We start from the raw sequence: 22,180 nt of genomic DNA, 5'->3' as shown, positions 1-22,180 counted from the left end.
GGCTCAGTCAGTTAAGCGTCTGCCTTTGGCTCAAGTCATGGTCTCAGGATCCTGCGTGGGGCTCCCTGCTCAGCGGGGAGTCTGCTTCTCCCTCTGCCCTTCCCCCTCCCCCTGCCGGTGCTTGCGTGCTCTCTCTCCTCTCTGTCTCTCTCTCAAATAAATAAAATCTTTTAAAAAAAAAAAAAGTACACGAGTATTCATAATAGCCAGGTGTGGAAACAACATAAATGTTCATCTCCCATGAATGGATGAATAAAATGTGGTATATCCAATCCACATGGACTGTTTTTTGGCAATTAAAAGGAATGAAGTTCTGACACATGCTGCAGTGTGGATGACCCTGGAAAACATGGTGCTAAGCAAAAGAAGCCAATCACAAAAGACCACATACAGGATGATTTGATTTATATGAAATGTCTGTAATAGGCAAACCATAGAGACAAAACGTAGAATGGTCGTTGCCAGGGGCTGGGAGGGGAGGGGAATGAGGTATGACATTTAATGGGCATGGGGTTTCTTTTTGAGGTAGTGGAAATATTCGAAACTTAAATAAAGGTGATTGTTGCACAACTCTGAATTTACTCAAAATCATTGAATTAAATGAGTGCATTTTGCAATGTATGAATTGTATGTCATGAAAAAAGATAAAAATTACAGAGCACTGAAGGTGTCTAGAAAGTCCTTAGCTTAAATGAGGATTTTGCAAACTCAAAAAGTTAATTAAATTATAGGTCCTCTTGGTGTTATTTTTTACCTCAGGAAATTTTAGCCAGTGTCATGATTAAGAACCTGGATACTGGAGAAGAAATACCTTTGAGTCTTGCGGAAGAGAAACTGCCAACAGGTATTAATCCTCTCACTCTACACATCATGAGAAGGACTAAGGAATATGTAAGGTATGGCCTATTGTTATTATTTATCATTTGTAGTATTTCAGAGTGGTGAAGATTTCTCTGTTTATGAACTATAATAGTCCCTAATTTGGTTTCATTCAGTCTTCTTTTTTTAAATATGGAATTAAAATAGAGTTAGTTAATGTATGTATTCTTCAACATTATTCTCTCTCAAGACCGTACAGCTATTTGGGGAAAATAGTATATATCTGAAATCTCATAGTATTTTGTTTTTCTTTTAAAATGATTTATATAATACTAGAGACATTAGTGAAACATATTGAGGGCAAAAAGCCATGTGGAATGAACGTCTGGCTTCTGAAACCTTGCTTTAAGGACCACAGATTTTATAAGTATTATAATACTTATTATCTACTTATAATACGTATTACCTTTGTAGGTCAGAAAATGGCTTTAGAGAGGTGATTGACTTTACTGTGAGATGTATGTAGATCGAAGAAATGATTATTGTGAAAGCAAATCTCAATAAAGTGTAATACGTGATGTACCTGAAGAACGAAGAGGTAGTTAATTTGTCATTTCTGTGCGGCACGTTTTGTCCAACAAAAAGCCTTGTTGGTAGTAGGTTTTCCATAAGTTCCTAAATTGCTTTCACTTGCATTTTGTACATTAAACCATGCTTAAAGATTCTACTCTTTGATCTCTCAAGTCTTACATTCTGAGGATCATTAAAATTAAACTTATATAAAGTATGTTAACATAGTTTTATTCTGAGTACCTGAGTATATAGTATACATGGATTGTTGAGAGGTGTAGGGGAAATGGCTTCTTTTAAAATGACTTCTTCCCCTTCTTGTAGTAATGACGCGGCACAGTCAGATGATGAAGAGAAGTTACAGTCTCAGACAACAGATACTGATGGTGGAAGGTTAAAACAGAAAACGTGAGTTACAGTACATCTCCTTTCTTTATTTCAAGCTTTTATTTAAAAAATACGAGAATTCGGGGCGCCTGGGTGGCTCAGTCGTTAAGCATCTGCCTTCAGCTCAGGTCATGATCCCAGCTCCTGGGATTGAGCCCCACATCGGGCTCCCTGCTCCACAGGAAGCCTGCTTCTCCATCTCCCACTCCTCCTGCTTGTGTTCCTCTCTCACTGTCTCTCTTTCTGTCAAATAAATAAATAAATAAAATCTTTAAAAAATAATAATAATTTTGGTTTTTTGTATTTTTGGTAAGGACTCAACTAAAGAAGTTCTTAGGAAAATCAGTAAAGAGAGCAAAGCACCTTGCAGAAGAATATGGTGAACGTGCTGTGAATAAAGTTAAAAGTGTTAGAGACGAAGGTAAGTGAAATAGAACATTGCAAATGAATATTTAATTGATTTGTAATCCAAATTTAGCCTATGATTTATAAGAAGCATTCTGTTTTATTGAAAGTAAGAAACCTTTGTAGCAAACATTTTAGCAGTTCAATAAATCATGTTATTCTAGGTATCACTTAATTTTATGAGCAGAAAGAAAAATAAATTCATCTTAAACATGAATTTGTGCATACTTTGTAACTGTGGCAACCTGGAAGAGATGAGTGTTCATTAATCAATTGCAAATTAATTTTTAAGTTTATTTAGTTTTTATAAATAGTTTCAAAATTTGGAAGATTTTCTAAATTTTACAGATCTTAACTTCCTGTGCCTTTGTTGTAATTGTACTCATTTATTTTATTTAATAAGCACTAATACAGTAGTTATTTTGTGCCAGACACTCTTCTAAGCACTTGGACCTGTATTCATTCATTTAACCTTCATAAAAACCCTATGAGGTAAGTACTGTTATTACCTCCATTTTGTAGATGAGAAAATCAAGGCACAAAAAGGTCCAGTGCTTTGGCTATGGACACAGAGACAATAAATGACAGAGCTGGATTTGGACCCAGACAATCTGACACCAGATCCCATGCTCTTAACCAATATGCTATTTAGTAATAGTTATTGCTTTTCCATTTAATAAATTTTCTTGGTAAACAGTAGAAAGAAAATCTGATAGTAGCTTTATCTACATTAGCTAGTGATGATTTCTATATTGCTTTTCTATTCAGTGTTTCATACTGATCAAGATGATCCTTCATCAAGTGATGATGAAGGAATGCCATATACAAGACCAGTCAAATTCAAAGCAGCGCATGGTTTCAAAGGACCTTATGATTTTGATCAGATCAAAGTGGTGCAAGATCTTAGTGGTGAGCATATGGTAAGCAACCTTTATATTTTTCAGGATTGATTGTTTTCATTGAGAGAAGTACTTTGGCTTGTACAAAGCCAATCTCTTATGTATATAATTTTGCTAACCTGACTCAAGAAGAGTAAATTAATATTAATAATGATTTAATGCCTAGGTAATGCAGAGTCTATCTCTGGATTATTTTTCAAGAACTGAAAGGTTTTTAAAATTTTTATTTAAATTTAAGATGCTGTGCAATATTGGTTTCAGGAGTAAAATTCATTGATTCATCACTTATATACAATACCCAGTGCTCATCACAGCCAGTGCCCTCCTTAATACCTATCACTCATCTAACCCATCCCCCCTCCACCTCCCTTCATCGACCTTCAATTTGTTCTCTATCGTTAAGAGTCTCTTATGGTTTGGGGCACCTGGGTCGCACAGTCAGTTGAGCATCTGACTCTTGATTTCAGCTCAGGTCATGATCTCGGGGTTTTGGGATTGAGTCCCTCTCAGGGCTTTGTGCTCAGCGGGGAGTCTGCCTGAGATTCTCTGTTTCCCTCTCCCTCAGCCCCTCCCTACGCTCATGTGCTCGCTCTCTCTAAAATGAATGGATAAATCCTTAAAAAAAAAAAAAAAGTCTCTTATGGTTTGTTTTCCTCTCCTTCCCCCCCATTACTTCCCTTATGTTCATTTGTTTTGTTTTTTAAATTCTATATATGGGGACACCTGGGTGGCTCAGTCGGTTAAGTGGCTGCCTTCAGCTCAGGTCATGATCCTACAGTCCTGGGATTGGGCCCCACATCAGGCTCCTTGCTCGGTGGGGAGTCTGCTTCTCCCTGCCCTGTTCTTGTGCTCTCACCTGTTCTCTCTCCCTCTCAAATAAATAAAAATAAAATCTTAAAAAAAATAAATTCTACATATGAGTGAAATCATATGGTATTTGTCTTTCTCAGATTGACTTAATTTTGCTTAGCATAATACATTCTAGCTCTATCCACATCATTGCAAATGGCAAGATAGCATTCTTTCTGAACGCTGAGTAGTATCCCATTGTGTGTGTGTGTGTGTGTGTGTGTGTACCACATCTTCTTTAGCCATTCATCAGTCAATGGACATTTGGGCTCTCTCCATAGTTTGGCTATTGTTGATAATGCTGCTGTAAACATCGGGGTGCATGTACCCCTTTGAATCTCTATTTTTATATCCTTTGGGTAAATACTTAGTAGTACAATTGCTGGATCATAGGGTAGTTTTATTTTTAGTTCTTTGAGGAACCTCCATACTGTTCTTCAGAGTGGCTCCAGTTTGCATTCCCACCAACAGTGCAAGAGGGTTCCTCTTTCTCCACATCCTTGCCAACACCTGTTGTTTCTTGTTTTGTTAATTTTAGCCTTTCTGACAGGTGTGAGGTGGTATGTCATCGTGGGTTTGATTTATATTTCCCTGATGATGAGTGACATTGAGCATCTTTTCATGGGTCGTTAGCCATCTGGATATCTTCTATGGAAAAATGTCTATTCATGTCTTTTGCTCATTAACTGTGTTGTTTTTTTGGGTGTTGAGTTTGATAAGTTCTTTATTTATTTTGGATGCTAACCCTTTATCGGATATGTTGCTTGCAAATATCAAGAAGTGAAAGGTTTTCTTTTCTTTAAAGATTTTATTTACTTATTTGACAGAGACACAGCGAGAGAAGGAACACAAGCAGGGGGAGTGGGAGGGGGAGAAGCAGGCTTCCCGCTGAGCAGGGAGCCCGATGCAGGGCTTGATCCCAGGACCCTGGGATCATGACCTGAGCCAAAGGCAGACGCTTAACGACTGAGCCACCCAGGCGCCCCAAGAAGTGAAAGTTTTTGGTTTTGTTTTTAAAGATTTTATTTATTTGAGAGAGAGACGGCATGAGCAGGGGAAGGGGGCAGAGAGAGAGGGAGAAGCAGACTCTGTGCTGAGTGTGGAGTCCGATGCGGGGCTTGATCCCAGGACCCTGAGATCATGACCTGAGCCAAAGTCAGATGCATAACCAACTGAGCCACCCAGGTGCCCCTCAAGAAGTGAAAGTTATTGAATAAGTAAAGTCTAGGCCCGTATCATTAAGAAAGCAGTGTAAAGGTACCAGACTTTAAAGCAGTTAAATTTACAGGGTGGTGTGTGTCTTTGGAAGACATTTAAAATGTTCCCCGTGTATATTTTTAAAAGGTTTTATTTATTTATTTGAGAGAGAGAGAAAGTGAGCGAGAAGGGGAAGGAGCAGAGTGAGAGGAACAAGCAGATTTCATGCTGAGCGCAGAGCCCCGTGTGGGGCTTGATCTCATGACCCTAAGATCATGACCTGAGCTGAAATCAACAGTTGGATGCTTAACCGACTGAGCCACGCAGGCGCCCTTCCCTGGGTATATTTTAAATAATTAACACAAATATTACTGTAGGTCAGTGTATTTTGTAAAATGGCAGCTAAAACTAGGAGAGAGAGGTACAAGTTTTCTACCAGAGTTAAAATGTACCAAAGTGGGTATAAAGTGCCCAAGTGATAATCCAGTTACCCTTGAAAATGCTGGGAACACAGGGAAGCTGGTAATAAACTCCTGGACTGGACAGATGATGCTGTGGGTCTTTGATCAGGGAATCTATGTATCTATTTAGATTTTAAATCCAAAATGTGGCTTACCTGAAAGGAAGCAACCATAAACATATCAGACGGCAGCCCGATTGGAATTTCAACTTTGGTGCTTATAATCTCCGCATAAAATATTTGACTTGATTATAGTAACTTCCTTAAGGAACTGATGAACTTCCTTGTACTGTTTTGATTCACTTTCGTTATTTCCAATTTTAAGTAAAGTCTCATTGTAGTAGGTTCCCAATAACAAATTTCTTAATATACTTGAATTTTATGGAAATGAATGTTATTTCAGTAAATGAGCTATTGCCTCTAACTTGGATACTCTTTTTTTTTTTTTTAAGTTTATTTTTAAGTAATCTCTCCACCCAACATAGGGCTCAAACTCACGACCTAGAGACCAAGAGTTGCATGGTCTCCCAAATAAGCAGGTACCCTATAAGTTAGATAACCTTTTTGATCTGCATAGATATGTGTTGTAATAGTAGTTATGACAGTATTTGTTGTAGTAGCATTTGGCTTTTCCAATTTAAGGGTTCGTGTTGTTAAATCATGCCACCCCCACCTCCCAACACATACTCACACATTTCCCTATTATTAGAAGTATCTGGGAATTCCAGCCATACACTGTGAAATCTTGTATCGGATGAGACCACACCATTCCAACACTTGTAGATGCCCAGTGCCATGAGGGTCACTGCTAACATGGGCCTATGTTTCCCTCAGCCTTGATCAAGGGTGTTAGTAGTATCCTGAGGGCTCTGCCTCCTCCAGTGTCACTCCCTCTTGTGTTTAGCTAGGAGACTGAAATCCCCAACTAGGATTTTTGTTTACAATGATTTCTGGCCACCTTGGAACTCCATTTCCATTAATTTGTAGACAAGGCTTGGGGCTTTGAACTTGTTAGTTTAGATTAAGGTAAACTGCTGCTATCTTATCCTACCTTTCTCCTAAAAATTCCTCTTTGTGCTGTTGTGACATCATTGAACTGTTGGCCTTCAGTGGTGTTAGTAATATGAGCATTATCTTAGTATGTATAATTTGGAATAATTCTTTACTTTGGCTTTAAAATAATGTTTCAACTCTTAGGGGTGCCTGGCTGGCTCAGTTGGTAGAGCGTGCGACTCTTGATCTTGGGCTTGTAAGTTCGAGGCCTACGTTGGGCGTGGAGATTACTTAAAAATAAAATCTTTTTTTTTTTTTTTTAAGATTTTTTTTATTTGCGAGAGAGAGAATGAGAGACAGAGAGCATGAGAGGGAGGAGGGTCAGAGGGAGAAGCAGACTCCCTGCCGAGCAGGGAGCCCGATGCGGGACTCGATCCCGGGACTCCAGGATCATGACCTGAGCCGAAGGCAGTCGCTTAACCAACTGAGCCACCCAGGCGCCCCTAAAAATAAAATCTTAAAAAAGAATGTTTCAACTTTTAAAGTAGTAACTCTGAACCTTCCTTTGTTTTCATAGGGAGCTGTTTGGACCATGAAATTTTCTCACTGTGGCCGATTACTTGCCTCAGCTGGACAAGACAATGTAGTGAGAATATGGGCTTTAAAAAATGCTTTTGACTATTTCAACAATATGCGAATGAAATACAATACTGAAGGTATTTTGATTTACTTGTGGGCTTTAAAACTCTAGAGACATCTGGCATTTTTACATTTTAGGTATAATGATGCCCTCTTCTCTGGCAACCATTTGCAGCAACCACTATTTTTAATAATGGCCACAAACCTAAAAGTAGGACAGAAGTCAACACCAAAAAGCATCTATATCCCATGGAAAACGCTACCATAGAGCTTTTGACTTTATCCCTTTTGAAGTATAGTGTAGAGTTTAATTCATCAACTGTTGAGAACAAAGTCACTTGGTTTCCCCTGACAACCTTTAGGTCTCTCTTGGGTTTAAATGAAATAACCTGATTAATTTAGAAAAAGAATGAGGAGAATAATATCCATCCAGTAAGTAAAGAAAAAAGGAGACCCAGCCATGAAAAGGAAATGTGATTTGTCAGTGCATCAGAGGTATATGAAAAAAGGTTAAATGGCAAAGAGAAACCTCAGAATGTGATGTATGTACACCATGATTACAACTATGTAAAATATTTCTGTATATTGGTAACTTACCAGGAAAGCATGTGGAATTGATAAAAATAAGAGCTTTATATTTATGGGATTCTTCTCTTATAATTATTTAACTGTAATAAATTTTCTCCACAAACCCCTCCCTTCCACTCCCATCCTCACCGTAGCCAACTAAGGCTGAAACCAAGAAGTTAAGGGATGGGAGAAAGAATAGGTGGCCATGGGCTGGAGTATAGAGTATATTTGAATTACCAATTTGAGGAACATAGAAATCTGGGGAGATCCACTAAACTGGCAAATGAGGCCCTGTATACTTTAGTGGTCCTGTGGGTATTGCTTGCATTATGTTATAATACATAACTGAAGATGATAGTGGGTTGGCAAAAACTTACAGTACATTTTTTTTTATTGCCCTGCCTAGAGCAGAAAGACTATTTTTAGTGGCCCTTGAGACTTCTACCACCCCAGACCCTTTATTGTTCATCTTGTTTGTATTCACTATGAATAATGAAGATTTCAACAATATTTTATTAAATTGACGATATGGTTATTTTTTATCATTTTTATCATAAAGGTTTTATGATAAAAATGATAAAAACCGTTATTTTGGTGCCCAAAGAGTTAATGCCTCACTTATTTAGAAAATGTGTTTTTTTCAGAATGTTACATTGTATGACTATTAATTAGGTGTTCCTGTGTCATTATTTCTGATTGATGTTTTGTGTGTGTGTACATACATGCTTTTTTTATAATTATTATTTTGTTTTTAGGACGTGTGTCCCCGTCACCTTCTCAGGAAAGTCTGAATTCATCAAAGTCTGATACAGATACAGGGGTATGTTCAGTATTTTATGGTTACTCTTGTTAAGTACTATAATTTGATTTATTTACCATGAAATACCTCATTGTCTATCAGAAATTACAGTTACATGAAAGCAGTTAATTAAGATACATTACAAACAAGAGGTTCTTCTATTAGAATTGGTAGATGAAAAACTGTGATATTTAAAAGCTGTCGTACAGTGCATGATACTACTTCAGCTACCAAACTACTAATGTAAACTTAAATAAAACAAAATCCCTTCCCCTCAAATCCATGTTACAACTTAAAAAAATACTGGATACTGAATAAGGAGTGAAGAAGGAAAGAAAAGATACAGAAATATTTTAATTTTTCCATCTTCTTGGTGTAATAAATGCTTTATCACAGTTTCAGGTAGTTTAAAATATCTGAATGGTTTTCCTTTGGTCTGATAGCTGGAAGGTTAAATAATTTTACACCTAAAAAGCAAACTGGAGAATATAATTCTAAGCTGTCCCATGTGCTTCTTGTGTATTGATCTAGACAATGGTGATGTAAACAAAGAACCTAAAATGTCCACCTGCTCAACAGTATTTTCCTGAAATCTCATTGTCTCTATAGTATTTGACACTAATGTTTCCCTACTCTAAACATATTCCTCTCAGCTTTCTATGGTTCTCTTTTTCCTGTTCTCTTCCTACACCTTTGCTGTCTCTTCCTCTTTCTCCCACTTAAATGGTGCTGTTTTTCAGAGTTGTGTCCTTGACCATCCTTATTTGACATATTCATTCGTTGCCTCCAGTCCTGAATTGGCTTTACCTTCATAATTCTTGTTTCCTTTGAGAATAGCTTAATGGTTTTTAAACAAGAATAAGATCTTATTGGGCATGCTACCCTTTTCACATAACAGTATATATAGAATCTCTCCATCAGTGTATTCAAGCACATCGGCTAATAGTCTAAAACTGAACTCCCTCAACAAGTGTTTTTTGAGTGCCTGTCACATGTGCCAGATACTGCTGGCTTCTGCAAAGTCAGATGAGACATAGTCTTTGCCCTCAGGGACTATGCTGACTGGTGGAATAGATATATCCACAATTCTAGTACTGGATGGTAATATTCTACAGTAGGTACTGCACAAGTATAGGAGTTATCCCAACAAATCAGAGCGTGAAGAAAATGTTCCTGGAGGCTTTGTGTGTGAGCCAGGAGTTAACTGTGTGAGACAAGGAAGGAAGGAGCTCATCAGAATGAACAGCCAGTGCAAAGGCCTGGAAGCTGAAACGGCATGGCATGTGAATGGTGCTGCCAGAAGTTCCATGTGGCTGGAGCAAAGCAGACAAGTGTGAGAGTTGGAGGAGAGGTAGGCAGGATTTGGATTTTAAATGGCCTTTTGTGTTAAACCAAGACATTTGGACTTTGTCCTGTAAGCTGCAGGGGAGGGGGGAGGGGGCTTTGAGGGGTTTCAATCAGAAGCTTAATTAAAATTTCAGATTTTTGTTTCAGGAAGAGCATTCTGGTAAACACTGTAAACGATCGATTAGATGGGGGCTCCAGACTAGAGACGGGGAGACCACTTAAGAGGTTATTAACCTCTTAAGGAGAGAAATGGTACTTCGATTATGAAGCAGTGGGTCTAGAAACCATAATGATGAGCTGAATTTGAGAGATGTGGAAGAGGTAGGGTCTCTGGCACTTGGTGACTGACTAGCTGGGGTGGCAGGTGAATAGCCTACTACAATCCCCAGCTGTCTGGCTTGAGTAACTGGTTAGATGTTAATGTTCACTCATGGAAATATTTTTATTACCTACCCACAACCCTGCTTCTCTCTTTGAGCCTTTAATGGCATCACCATCCATAAGTTACTTTTTTAACTTCGTCAGAAAATACTCCATTATTTTTTTTCCTTACATACATGTCAAATGAGTTATAAATTTCTGTCCACTTGCCTCCACCTACAAATGCCCTTGGAATCTGTCCCCTCATTCTCCATTGTCACCCACATTATCTAGGCCTTCAGCATTCATTGAGATGTTTGCTGTAGCTTCCTAATTGCTTTTTCTGTCTCCAGTCTCTACCCAATTTATTTTCTATGCTGCCACCAGCTTTTTTCCAAAATCCAGATTTGATGCCATTTTGTGGTTTAAAATCTTTTGCTGGCTCCTTGTCACCTATAGAATAAGGCCCTTTCTGATATTGCCTCATCTTACCCTTTTTAAAAAAAAATATTTTATGATAGTAAATGCAATTTTTTTTTAAAAGATATTACCTATTTGAGAGTGAGAAAGAGAGACAGAGAGAGCACGATTGGGGGGGAGGGGCAGAGGGAGAAGCAGACTCCCCCCTGAGCAGGGAGCCTGAGGTGGGGCTAGATACCAGGACCCAGAGATCATGACTTGAGCCGAAGTCAGATGCTTAACCGACTGAGCCACCCAGGAGTCCCCACATCTTACCTTTTTAACTCAGTTCTAATTCCCTGGTGCCTATGCATCCCATTCACCATGCTGGACATAGGTCTGTACCCTAACCATTCTTTCACTTTTGTGCCTTTGTGCTATTTGCTTTGCCCACATTGCCCTCCCTGTCCCCTTTTCTCACTGGGCAGAGCCCTATTCATCTTTCAAGATTCAGTTCAAAAAGAAAAAAAGATTCAGTTCAAATATCTTATTTTCTCTTAATATTTTCCCTGAATCAGGCAGGCAGAATTGTTCCTCATTTGTGTTCCGACAGAACGTTACAGGTATTTTGATACTGATATTACTTACCATGTCTTCTTTGGCAATTTGTCTCATTGGCTAGACTCTGGGCTGATTTAAAGCAAAAAACAGTACTTCACAGATTTTAATGTCCTTGGAACCTAACCCCATGCCTGACTATGGTGGGCCTGAATCAGTGTTGAATTCCTGCTTCTGGGCCTTTGTTCCTATCCTCCTTATCTGGATGCCTGTAATCTCCCTTCTTCCTGTTCAGAGCTTGCCCATTCTTCAAGGCCCACTTCCTCCATAAAGCCTTCATTGACTAATGTAGCGGTAAAAATTTTAATCACTTTGCTTTGGGGAAAAGGGTTTGCTTTTATTAGTTTAATTCACCATAAAGCTTCCAGGCATTAATTATTATTAAAAACAGGAACTATTTGTACCATCTTGTATTATGCTTATTTCAACAGTCCTACTAACAGATTGTTCTATGTATTTTTTAAAGATTTTATTTATTTTAGAGAGCGCAAGTGGTGGGGAGGAGCGGAGGTACAGGGAGAGAGAATACTAAGCCAACTCCGAGCTGAGCTCAGAGCCTGATGCGGGCCTCCATCCCAGGACCCTGAGATCATGACCTGAGGTGAAATCAAGAGTTGGAAGTTCAACTCACTAAGCCACGCAGGCGCCCCTCTACTGACAGATTCTTTTTTTTAAAGATTTTTTATTTATTTATTTGACAGAGAGAGAGACAGCGAGAGCAGGAACACAAGCAGGGGGAGTGGGAGAGCGAGAAGCAGGCTTCCCGCTGAGCAGGGAGCCCGACGTGGGACTCGATCCCAGGACCCTGGGATCATGACCTGAGCTGAAGGCAGACGCTTAACGACTGAGCCACCCAGGCTCCCCTACTGACAGATTCTTAACTATGTCTATCCACCCCACCTCATCCCCCAAAAAACCTAAGTAACTCCCAATCTTGTTTGAATACAGGCCTTTTATTTATGTATTTATTAAGATTTATTTATTTATTTGGGGGGGCGCCTGGGTGGCTCAGTCATTTAGCGTCTGCCTTTGGCTCAGGTCATGATCCCAGGGTCCTGGGATGAAGCACTCATTAGGCTTCCTGCTCAGCAGGGAGTCTGCTTCTCCCACTCCCCCTGCTTGTGTTCCCTCTCTTACTGTATCTCTCTCTGTCAAATAAATAAATAAAATCTTAAAAGGATTTATTTATTTGAGAGAGCGAGCGTGCGAGTATGTGGGGTGGAGAGGGGCAGAGGGAGAGGGAGAAAGAAACTCAAGCAGACTGAATGCTGAGCCTGGAGCCCGACGCGGGTCTCGATCTCACAACCCTGAGGCCACGACGTGAGCCAAAACCAAGAGTTGGATGCTCAACCAACTGCATCACCCAGGTGCCCCAAATACAGGCCTTTTAAATGAGGAGCATAGCAGTTCTTTGATAGAAAAAGTAGTGACCCCTGGAGTACTGAGCTTTTGTCCTGTAGTAGTTGAGTATCATATCTGTTGTTTTTGAGAATAGATTGGTATTTCTTTTGCTTTTGTCATTTTGATTGGGGATGGTTAGAAGCGGCCTCTGTTTCATATGCCTTTGGATTATGGTATCTGGTATTACCTTTGAACCTAGTGCTAGCTATAGTGAGGGGCAGTGTACACAGTGTAGTTTATTTATTTATTTATTTTCCTGATGTGTGTGTTCTTTTTTTCTTTTCTTATGATAGTGATATATTTATCTCTTTTGAACTACATCCTCAGTCTTGTTAGCATTCATGTAAAATAGAGTACCTAAAAGTACCTATAGTATAGTTGGGCATATAGAGTGACACACCCAAGATCCCTAACTTATTCATTGGTCATACCAAGTATTTTCCATATGTGTGTGTGTGTGTGTGTGTGTGTGTGTGTGTGTATAATGAGGCCTTCATAGAAAAATACTGAATACCTAAAGAAGCCATTAGACTCAGGGACTTATATATGATTTTTTTTTTTTTAAAGATTTTATTTATTTATTTGACAGACACAGCGAGAGAGGGAACACAAGCAGGGGGAGTGGGAGAGGGAGAAGCAGGCTTCCCGCAGAGCAGGGAGCCCGATGCGGGGCTTGATCCTAGGACCCTGGGATCATGACCTGAGCCGAAGGCAGACGCTTAACGACTGAGCCACCCAGGCACCCCCTTATATATGATTTTAACAAAGAGTGGTAAGTTTCTGGAGAAGTGACAAGAAAAAAAGGAGTGAGGTTGGGCTTTAGGGGCAGTAAATTGTGACCAGGTAAAAACATTGGGGGAAACTAATGGAGAATAAGGATTACTTAGTACTATCTCCAGAGGTAAGACTTATTTTCCCCTCCTGGCAAGGAAGAGCTGAAAGGGAGATACTATCACAAAGAGAATTTCATGCTCTGCTTTTAGGAAGAAGCAGGGAGGTCAGAGACTTTTTCTTGGTTCAGTTTCTTCTCAGTTGCCTTCAGCTCAAAATAATCTTTATGTAAAGGGAATATTTTGGGGTGACACAGTCTGATCTCCTTCAAGATTATTAGAATCTAAAACTTGGATGAAAGGAGTTAACTATAAGGGGTGAGAGGTAATTTTTGTGAAATTGTACATGTACAGCATTTTATTAAAAACGCGTTGAGGGGCACCTGGGTGGCTCAGTTGGTTAAGCGTCCAACTGTTGGCTTCAGCTCATCATGATCTCAGGGTCGTGAGAGTGAGCCCTGCATCAGGTTCTGTGCTCAGCGGGGAGTCTGCTTGAGATTCTCTCCCTGTCCCTGTGCCCTTCCCTCCACCCCGCACGCATGCACACACGTGTTCTCTCTCTGTCTCTCTCTCAAATAAATAAATCTTTAAAAAATAAAAAATATGCATCCAGGGGCACCTGGGTGGCTCAGTCGGTTAAATGTCCGATTCTTGGTTTTAGTTCAGGTCATGATCTCATGGGTGGTGAGATCAGGCTCTGTGCTTAGAGGGGAGTCTGCTTGAAGATTCTCTACCTCTGCTACTCCCCTCATGCATGTGTGCACTCTCTCTCTGTCTCTGTCTCTAAAATAGATCTTTAAAAAATACGCATTGAGGGGCGCCTGGGTGGCTCAGTTGTTAAGCGTCTGCCTTCGGCTCAGGTCATGATTCCAGGGTCCTGGGATCGAGCCCCGCATTGGGCTCCCTGCTCCGTGGGAAGCCTGCTTCTCCCTCTCCCACTCCCCCTGCTTGTGTTCCCTCTCTCGCTGTGCCTCTCTCTGTCAAATAAATAAATAAAATCTTTAAAAAAAAATAAAAAATATGCATTGATTTAGATTTGGGTCAGTCAACAATTATGAACATTTCTACCATGTGTTAGGCACTGAAAATATAAAGATGCAACGGACAGTTCATGGCAAGGAGCTCTGCATGGGGAAAAACAGGCATCCATGATGATAATATATGTCCAAAGCAGAATTAAGTATCATTTTCCCTAGATAACCCCTCCTTTGATAGTGTACTTGATGTCAGTTAACACCCATACCATATACGAAGTTAGAAACTGATCACTTTTTACTCCTCTCCCTTCAGCGTTTGCTTACGAAATCCCACCCACTTGATCTTAGAAATGTCTTTGGAATCTGGCCATTCCTTTCATTTCCACTGCTGTAATCTGGGCCTTTGTATCTTACTTGGACCATGATAGCTATTCTCCCAGATTCCAATCTTTCATCTTCATTGCTAACAGAAGAACTTTCCTGTAAAACACATCTAATCATGTTCCTTTCCTGTTTAAGCACTGTTTTTGGTTCTCTCTTTTTCCTATAGATTTATTTTTTTTTAAAGATTTTATTTATTAGAGAGAGAGAGCACAAGCAGGGGGAGCAGCAGAGGTAGAGGGAAAAGCAGGGTCCCATCAGAGCGGGGAGCCCGATGTGGGACTTCATCCCAGGACCCTGGGATCATGACCTGAACTGAAGGCAGATGCTTAACTAACTGCCACCCAGGCGCACTTCCTATAGATTTAGTCCAAATTCCTTAGCATGGCTCAGTCTTGCAGAGATCTCATTGTTATTTTTCACCCTTCCCTCTCACAAACCTTATATTCTGAGCCACTCAGTTGTTTATTGTTACCCCAATAAAAATGTCAGACCCTTTGTTGATTGCATGTATTTACATATACTATTCCCCTTTGCCTGGCCAATTGGTTTGACTCAAGTCTCCTCACTGAAGCATTTCTTGCTTCATCCAGTGCATAATTATTCATATGCTCCCTCACTGCCCCCATGGTATTTTGCTCATATTTCTGCTAAAGGCACTTAGTATACTACATCAATTTATGTAACAACAGCTAACATTTTATGAGCCCTTACTCTGTGCCATGTACTTTGCTTGAGTACAGTTTATATCTTATCTCATTTTACCTCACAATAGCCCTGATACTGTTGTGAGGTGGTACTGTTAAGAGCCCTATTTTACAGATGAAGAAGGCTTAGGAATGTTAAGCAACTCACCAGTTTCACACAGTTGGTAAATACAGCGTCAGAATTAGAACCCAACTCTGATCTGTCTTTGGAAAAACTTACGCTGTTAATCATTATGCTCCACTAGTTGGCATTGTAAGGTCTAGCACGGTGTCTTCGTTTAGTCCACAAATATTTACTGAGTGCCTACTATGTATTAATCGCTGTTCTAGGAAATTGAGGATATATAGTAGTGAACAAAAGCGACAAAAATATCTGTTGTTATGAAGCTTAAGTTTTTGTAGTGGGAGAGAAGCAAAGTAAGTAGTTTTGTAATATATTAGAAGGTGATAAGTTACATGGATAAAAATAAAGCAGATAAAGTGGGGTAACAGGGAGTAAAGGTGGATAAGCAAAGCTTTACCGAGAGGTGGTCATTTGAGCAAAATCTGAAAGAAGTGAAGGAGTGATCATATGGCTGTCTGAAGGAGACATGCATTCCAGGTAGAGGGAATGGCAAGTGAGTTCTGGTGTGTTCAAGAAATGGCATTATGGGGGGGGGGGGAATGGGTGAAGTAGGTGATGGGGATTAAGGAGTGCACTTGTGATGATTACTGGGTGATATATGGATTGTTGAATCCTTATATTGTGCACCTGAAACTAATATAACACTGTATGTTAACTAACTAGAATTAAAATAAAAACTTAAAAAGCGAAAAAAAAGAGAGAGAGAGAGCATTGAGGCCTGAGTAGCCAGTGCTGGTGAGCAAGGGAGAAAGTAGAAAGTGAAGTCACAGGGGCACGTGGGTGGCTCAGTTGGTTAAGCCTCCCACTCTTTTTTTTTTTTTTTAAGATTTTATTTATTTATTTGAGAGAGAGAATGAGATAGAGCATGAGAGGGGGGAGGGTCAGAGGGAGAAGCAGACTCCCTGCTGAGCAGGGAGCCCGATGCGGGACTCGATCCCGCGACTCCAGGATCATGACCTGAGCCGAAGGCAGTCGCTTAACCAACTGAGCCACCCAGGCGCTCAAGCCTCCCACTCTTGATTTTGGTTCAGGTCATGATATCAGGGTCGTGAGATCAAGCCCCATGTCAGGCTCCGCGCTTAGTGCAGAGTTTACTTAAGATTATCTCTCTCACTCTCCCTCTGCCCCCCATCTTTCTCTAAAAAAAGAAAAGAATGAAGTCACAGAGGTGTGGATGGGGCAAACAATGTGTAAGCCATTACAAGGACTTCAGCTTTTACTCTGAGAGAGATGGAAGCCAGTGGAGGGTCTTTGAACAGAGAATGACATAATCTGACATATTTTAAAAGGTTCATTCTGGCTTTTAAATACTGAGACTAGATAATTAGAAACTAAGAAATGTCTTATTTATTTTGTTATCTCAAATAACTAACACAGTATCTGGTATATAGTCAGTGCTAATAAATATCAAAAGGCTTACAAGTTTTCATAGCAGTCCAACTTTAAAATGACTTTTTTTAGGGGTACCTGGGTGGCTCAGTCGTTACGCGTCTGCCTTCGGCTCAGGTCATGATCCCAGAGTCCTGGGATGGAGCCCCGCATCGGGCTCTCTGCTCCGCGGGGAGCCTGCGTCTCCCTCTCCCACTCCCCCTGCTTCTGTTCCCTCTCTCGCTGTGCCTCTCTCTGTCAAATGAATAAATAAAATCTTAAAAAAATAAATAAGTAAAATGACTTTTTTAGGTGTGCTAATAGCATAGTAGTTATATTTAAAAGAGGGCTTATTAGTTAGAAATACATAAAGAGTATTTACTGGTAAAATCAATGGTGTTTAGATCTTGCTTTAAGTGCTCCAGCAAAAATAAGCACATACGTAAAAGTGGGAGGATTGCTAAAACAAGATGAGTAAAATACTGATAACCATTAAAGCAGGTGATGGATGTATTGGGTTTGTTCTACCATTTATTACATTATTCTACTTCTGTGTATATTTGAAATGGTCATAATAAAGTTGTATATATGTTTATATAGAGACATAAATATATATTTTTATATAGAACTATATCTCTCTAGATGTAGATATCTGTTTATAGAGATGTATACATATAGATAAAATGCATAACATTTTGGTGATTCTACCTTTAATAATTCTACCTTTAAAAATCTATCATAGGGCGCCTGGGTGGCTCAGTTGGTTAAGTGACTGCCTTCGGCTCAGGTCATGATGCTGGAGTCCCTGGATCGAGTCCCGCATCGGGCTCCCTGCTCAGCAAGGAACCTGCTTCTCCCTCTGACCCTCCTCCCTCTCGTGCTCTCTGTCTCTCATTCTCTCTCTCTCAGATAAATAAATAAAATTTTTAAAAAAATAAAAAAAAATAAAAATCTATCATAAAGAAGTAATCAGATAGGGGTACCTGGCTGGCTCAGTCAGTAGAGCAAGGGACACTTGATCTCAGGATCCTGAGTTGAAGCCCCACCTTGGGTGTAGAGCTTACTTTAAAAAGAAAAAGGACTGGTGCCTGGGTGCCTCAGTTGGTTAAGTGGCTGCCTTTAGCTCAGGTGGTGATCCCAGGGTCCTTGGGATCCAGCACCAGGTAAGGCTCCTTGCTCAGCCGGGAGTCTGCTGCTCCCTCTGCCTCTGCCCTTCCCCACACTTGTGCTCATGAGCACTTGCGTGTTCGCGCCTGCACGCACGCTCTCTCTCTCAAATAAATAAAATCTTTTAGAAGAAAAAAGGAAATAATCAGATAGGCTTGAGGAAGTAAATAAGAAGATTTTCATCTTAGTATTCTAACGATAGCTAAAATTTAAACAACTAAAATTTTTAATAGTTGGAAAATAAAAACTATGGTATAATTCTTGAAGTAGAATACTATGCAGTCCTTAAATTGTTTTCAAAGACTATTTAATGACATTAAAAATATTCAAAATAAAATGTGAAGTGAAAAAATCAGAATGGAAAAATTGAATACAATATTATCCCAGTTTTGACTAAAAATATCTAAATATTTACAGATTAAAATTTCAAAGAAATACACTAAATTTGGGGCGCCTGGCTGGCTCAGTCAGTAGAACATGTGGCTCTTGATCTTGGGGTTCTGAGTTCAAGCCCCACGATGTGTGTCGAGATTACTAAAAAAATAAAATCTTTGGGAAAGAAAAGAAATATACTAAATTATTACTAGTAGTCATCTCTAGGTGGTGGGATTTTAGGTCTTTTTTTTTTTTTTACTCTTATACTTCTCTGTACTTCTAAAATTTTCTTTATTTTTCTTTTAAGATTTTTACTTATTTATTTGACAGAGAGAGAGATTGAGAGAGGGTGAGCACAAGCAGGGGGAGCGGCAGGCAGAGAGAGAGGGAGAAGCAGGCTCCCCGCTGAGCAGGGAGCCTGATGTGGGTCTCGATTCAGGACCCCAGGATCATGACCTGAGCCAAAGGCAGATGCTTAACCAATTGAGCCACCCAAGGCACCCCTAAAATTTTCTTTAGTAAACATACCTGCTTTTATTAAAACAAATAACAGAAGATATTGTCAAAGTCTCCAAGTTTAAAACCTTTTGACCATAATACCCTTTATATTAGGATAAATAAATAATAAAATAGACATAAAGATTCATGTTCCAGGATGTTCATTCAATTGCTGTTTATGCTAGCAAAAAATGGGAAGTGTCTAAATGACCAATCAATTGGAGAATGATTAAATTATGGCATATTGATATGCAGCTAGTAAATGTTTTCAGAGAGTGAATTACTGAAAATGCTCATAGTATAATAGAAAGGAAGATACTGAATCGTGTGTGATTTAAATTAATATTTTTTAAAAAAGGAAAGATAAGTGGCGCCTGGATGGCTTAGTCGTTAAGCGTCTACCTTCGGCTCAGGTCATGATCCCGGAGTCCTGGGATCAAGCCCCGCATCGGGCTCCCTGCTCAGCAGAGAGTCTGCTTCTCCCTCTCCCACTCCCCCTGCTTGTGTTCCCTCTCTCGCTGGGTCTCTCTCTGTCAAGTAAATAAAATCTTTAAAAAAAAAAAAATGAAAGATGAAGGCAGTCATAATGTTAGCAGATTATTGTTTTAATTTTAGTTTTTCTACTTCCTGGGCTTTGTGAATTATCTACACCGGCCATGTATTTATAATCAAAAAAGATGTATTTAAGTATTTTGAAACAAAATATAGAGTACAAGGAGAAGAACATGGATGTTTGAGGAGAAAAATAAGATCTGGAATCACTGCTAGAGGAATGATGCTGGGGACTCAGTGAAATGTAAATGATTATTAAAAGGTTGAATTTTATGCAATAGGTCAAGCCTGTTGAGTTTTGTGTGTTGCAGCTGTGCTCACTAGGCTGGGAGTCCAAGTAGAGGCCCGAGCCGTGGTCCTCTAGGATTAGGAGTGCTTGGCAAAAGGTCAGGGCATCTTGTAGCTGCTCTGCCTCCACAGTGGATATGAAGATGTTTTTCTACACTGTAAAGTTTTAGGCAAATAGTAGTGGCATTTCTTACCTGTGCCATGCTCCTGGCCTAGTTCAAGCCCTCCTTATTCTTATTGACACTTACTGACTGCTCTTCTGCCTCCGCTCTTTCTCCCTGCCATCTTTTACCTTACTGCCTAGCTTTCGCTTTCTAAAGCACCAGTCGCGTAGTGTTGTTCTTTCTTTTCAGAGGCCTGTGCTGGCTCTCCGTTGCCTTAGAATATCTGAACTTTTAAGCCACAAATGCGAGGCCCCTTATGATCTGGTCTCAAAGTACCTTTCTGCCCTAATCCCCCGCTGTATGTCCATACACCTTGTTCCTGGTCCCCATCATCCTACCTATCCTTCCTTAAATATGCAGGGCTTATTAGCTAACAGCTCCGTATTTTTGCTCATGCTACATTCTCTAAAACGTTTGAGGGACAGTCTTTGGACTTAGAGTTGTGTTTCTGCTTTGGTTCTGCTGTTTACAGGTGGCTGTGTGAGCTTTAATATGTTATTTTGATCTCTTTGAGTCTCAGGTGTTTTTCTTAATTTCTTCATCTCCATAATGTTACTACCTACCTGACAGAGTTGTTAGGATTCATTCAGATAATGAATACAAAAGCATGTTGTAAACTAAATGCATGGCACACACGTATGGCATTATTTTCTACCTACCTCTGTCAGGATGCTTTTGACTTCAAATAACAGAAATCCAACTGAAAATGGCTTAAACAATGAGGAAGCAAGTCTGGAGGTAAGGCGGTTCCAGGGTTGGTTAATTCAGCAGCTCAGTAGTGTCATCAGGGACACAGGGTTCTGCCAGCCTCCTGCTTTGCTCTTCTTTGTCTGTTGTTCTTAGGTCTGTTCCCCTCATGGTAGTAAGATGGCAACTAATCTTAGGTGTCACACAGACAGCAATGTTCAGAGGAAGGAAAGAAAAACATCCCTGTAGTATGCCCCTTTTTAAGAGTGAGGAAATCTTTCTGGAAGCCTCTCCCCTGTCTCCACGCCCCACACCCCACGCCCCAATAAACTTTCCGTCATGTCTAATTGAAAAAAATTATAGCACATGCCCCTGCCTAAACCAATCATCACTGGGAAAGGGAATGAGCTCCTTTTGATTAGCTCAGACCAATCATGATTCACCCCCTGGTGCTGGCTCCCACCCCTCCGGAAGGAGCAAATGCTCAGAAAAGGACAAAGTAGGAGCTTTGTTAGGGAGGGAAAGATTGTGATCGCACAGTCTTCAGGGATGATCCTGGTTTATTGGAACAAGGAGGTGAATGAGTGATAAGTTGTAGATTCATCGTAAAGGGGAGTTTGTTTTTGGTAGATCAAGATTTCAGTCAGGCAGCATACAAAATGATGAGAGAATTGATGGGGTGGGAAGAGTATGAAGCTTTTGTTTTTCTAGTTTTAACATTTGTCTTTATATCTAAATAGGTATGCAGTGGAGCTGATGAAGACCCTGATGATAAAAATGCACCATTTCGGCAGCGGCCGTTTTGCAAATATAAAGGACACACCGCTGATCTCCTTGATCTTTCATGGTCTAAAGTAAGAAATTCTTACTTGAAGAGTGTATTAATTCTACGTAACTGTGACTTTAGGATAAAAACAAATGTTTTGTTTTTCAAGTGTTTGAATGGTTATATATACTTCATGGGAGTTAGCTACAAAGTAATCGGTTAAAAGAGGAGCAACATCAAGTTAGACTAATAAAATGTTTATATTAACAGCTTCTGTCTGGATCTGTCTAGATACTTGTACTTTTTGCTTCTTTATAAAGTAATTTTGCAGAGTAACCTATTCTTGCATAATGGATATGACTTCAGCTACAGTGCTGAAGTCTGATCTATATAATCAAGACTGCTTTGGCTAATCTCCTATATTTATTAAATCATTAAGTTTAACAATATATGACTCTTTGATAAGTCATCGCTTTGTTTTTTTTCCCCTTAGAGCAAAATTATTTCAGAAGTAGAGGGCCTGTTTTGCCACCGAACAAATATCTTAGCAGTTTTGCAGAAATTTAAAGAGATACTTTAGGGCG

At 39.8% G+C, this 22,180-nt stretch overlaps 1 protein-coding gene across 3 annotated transcripts in view; it reads left to right on the top strand.

The window, feature by feature from the left end:
* The window catches only part of WDR44 (WD repeat domain 44), a 77,612-nt gene that overhangs the window by 45,337 nt on the left and 10,095 nt on the right, over nt 1-22,180 (top strand). For all 3 annotated transcript variants that reach the window (XM_021685425.2, XM_044911656.1, XM_044911655.1), the window contains 7 exons: nt 760-896; nt 1,714-1,797; nt 2,091-2,197; nt 2,950-3,101; nt 7,157-7,295; nt 8,544-8,608; nt 21,571-21,684. In XM_021685425.2, the coding sequence (XP_021541100.1) occupies nt 760-896; nt 1,714-1,797; nt 2,091-2,197; nt 2,950-3,101; nt 7,157-7,295; nt 8,544-8,608; nt 21,571-21,684 (798 nt within the window). The remainder of the gene's footprint in view (nt 1-759; nt 897-1,713; nt 1,798-2,090; nt 2,198-2,949; nt 3,102-7,156; nt 7,296-8,543; nt 8,609-21,570; nt 21,685-22,180) is intronic.

Source organism: Neomonachus schauinslandi, chromosome X (assembly GCF_002201575.2).
Source record: "Neomonachus schauinslandi chromosome X, ASM220157v2, whole genome shotgun sequence".
Lineage (NCBI taxonomy): Eukaryota > Metazoa > Chordata > Mammalia > Carnivora > Phocidae > Neomonachus > Neomonachus schauinslandi.
The sequence above is the reverse complement of the archived record's forward strand: the minus strand, read 5'-3'. Positions and strand labels throughout refer to the sequence as shown.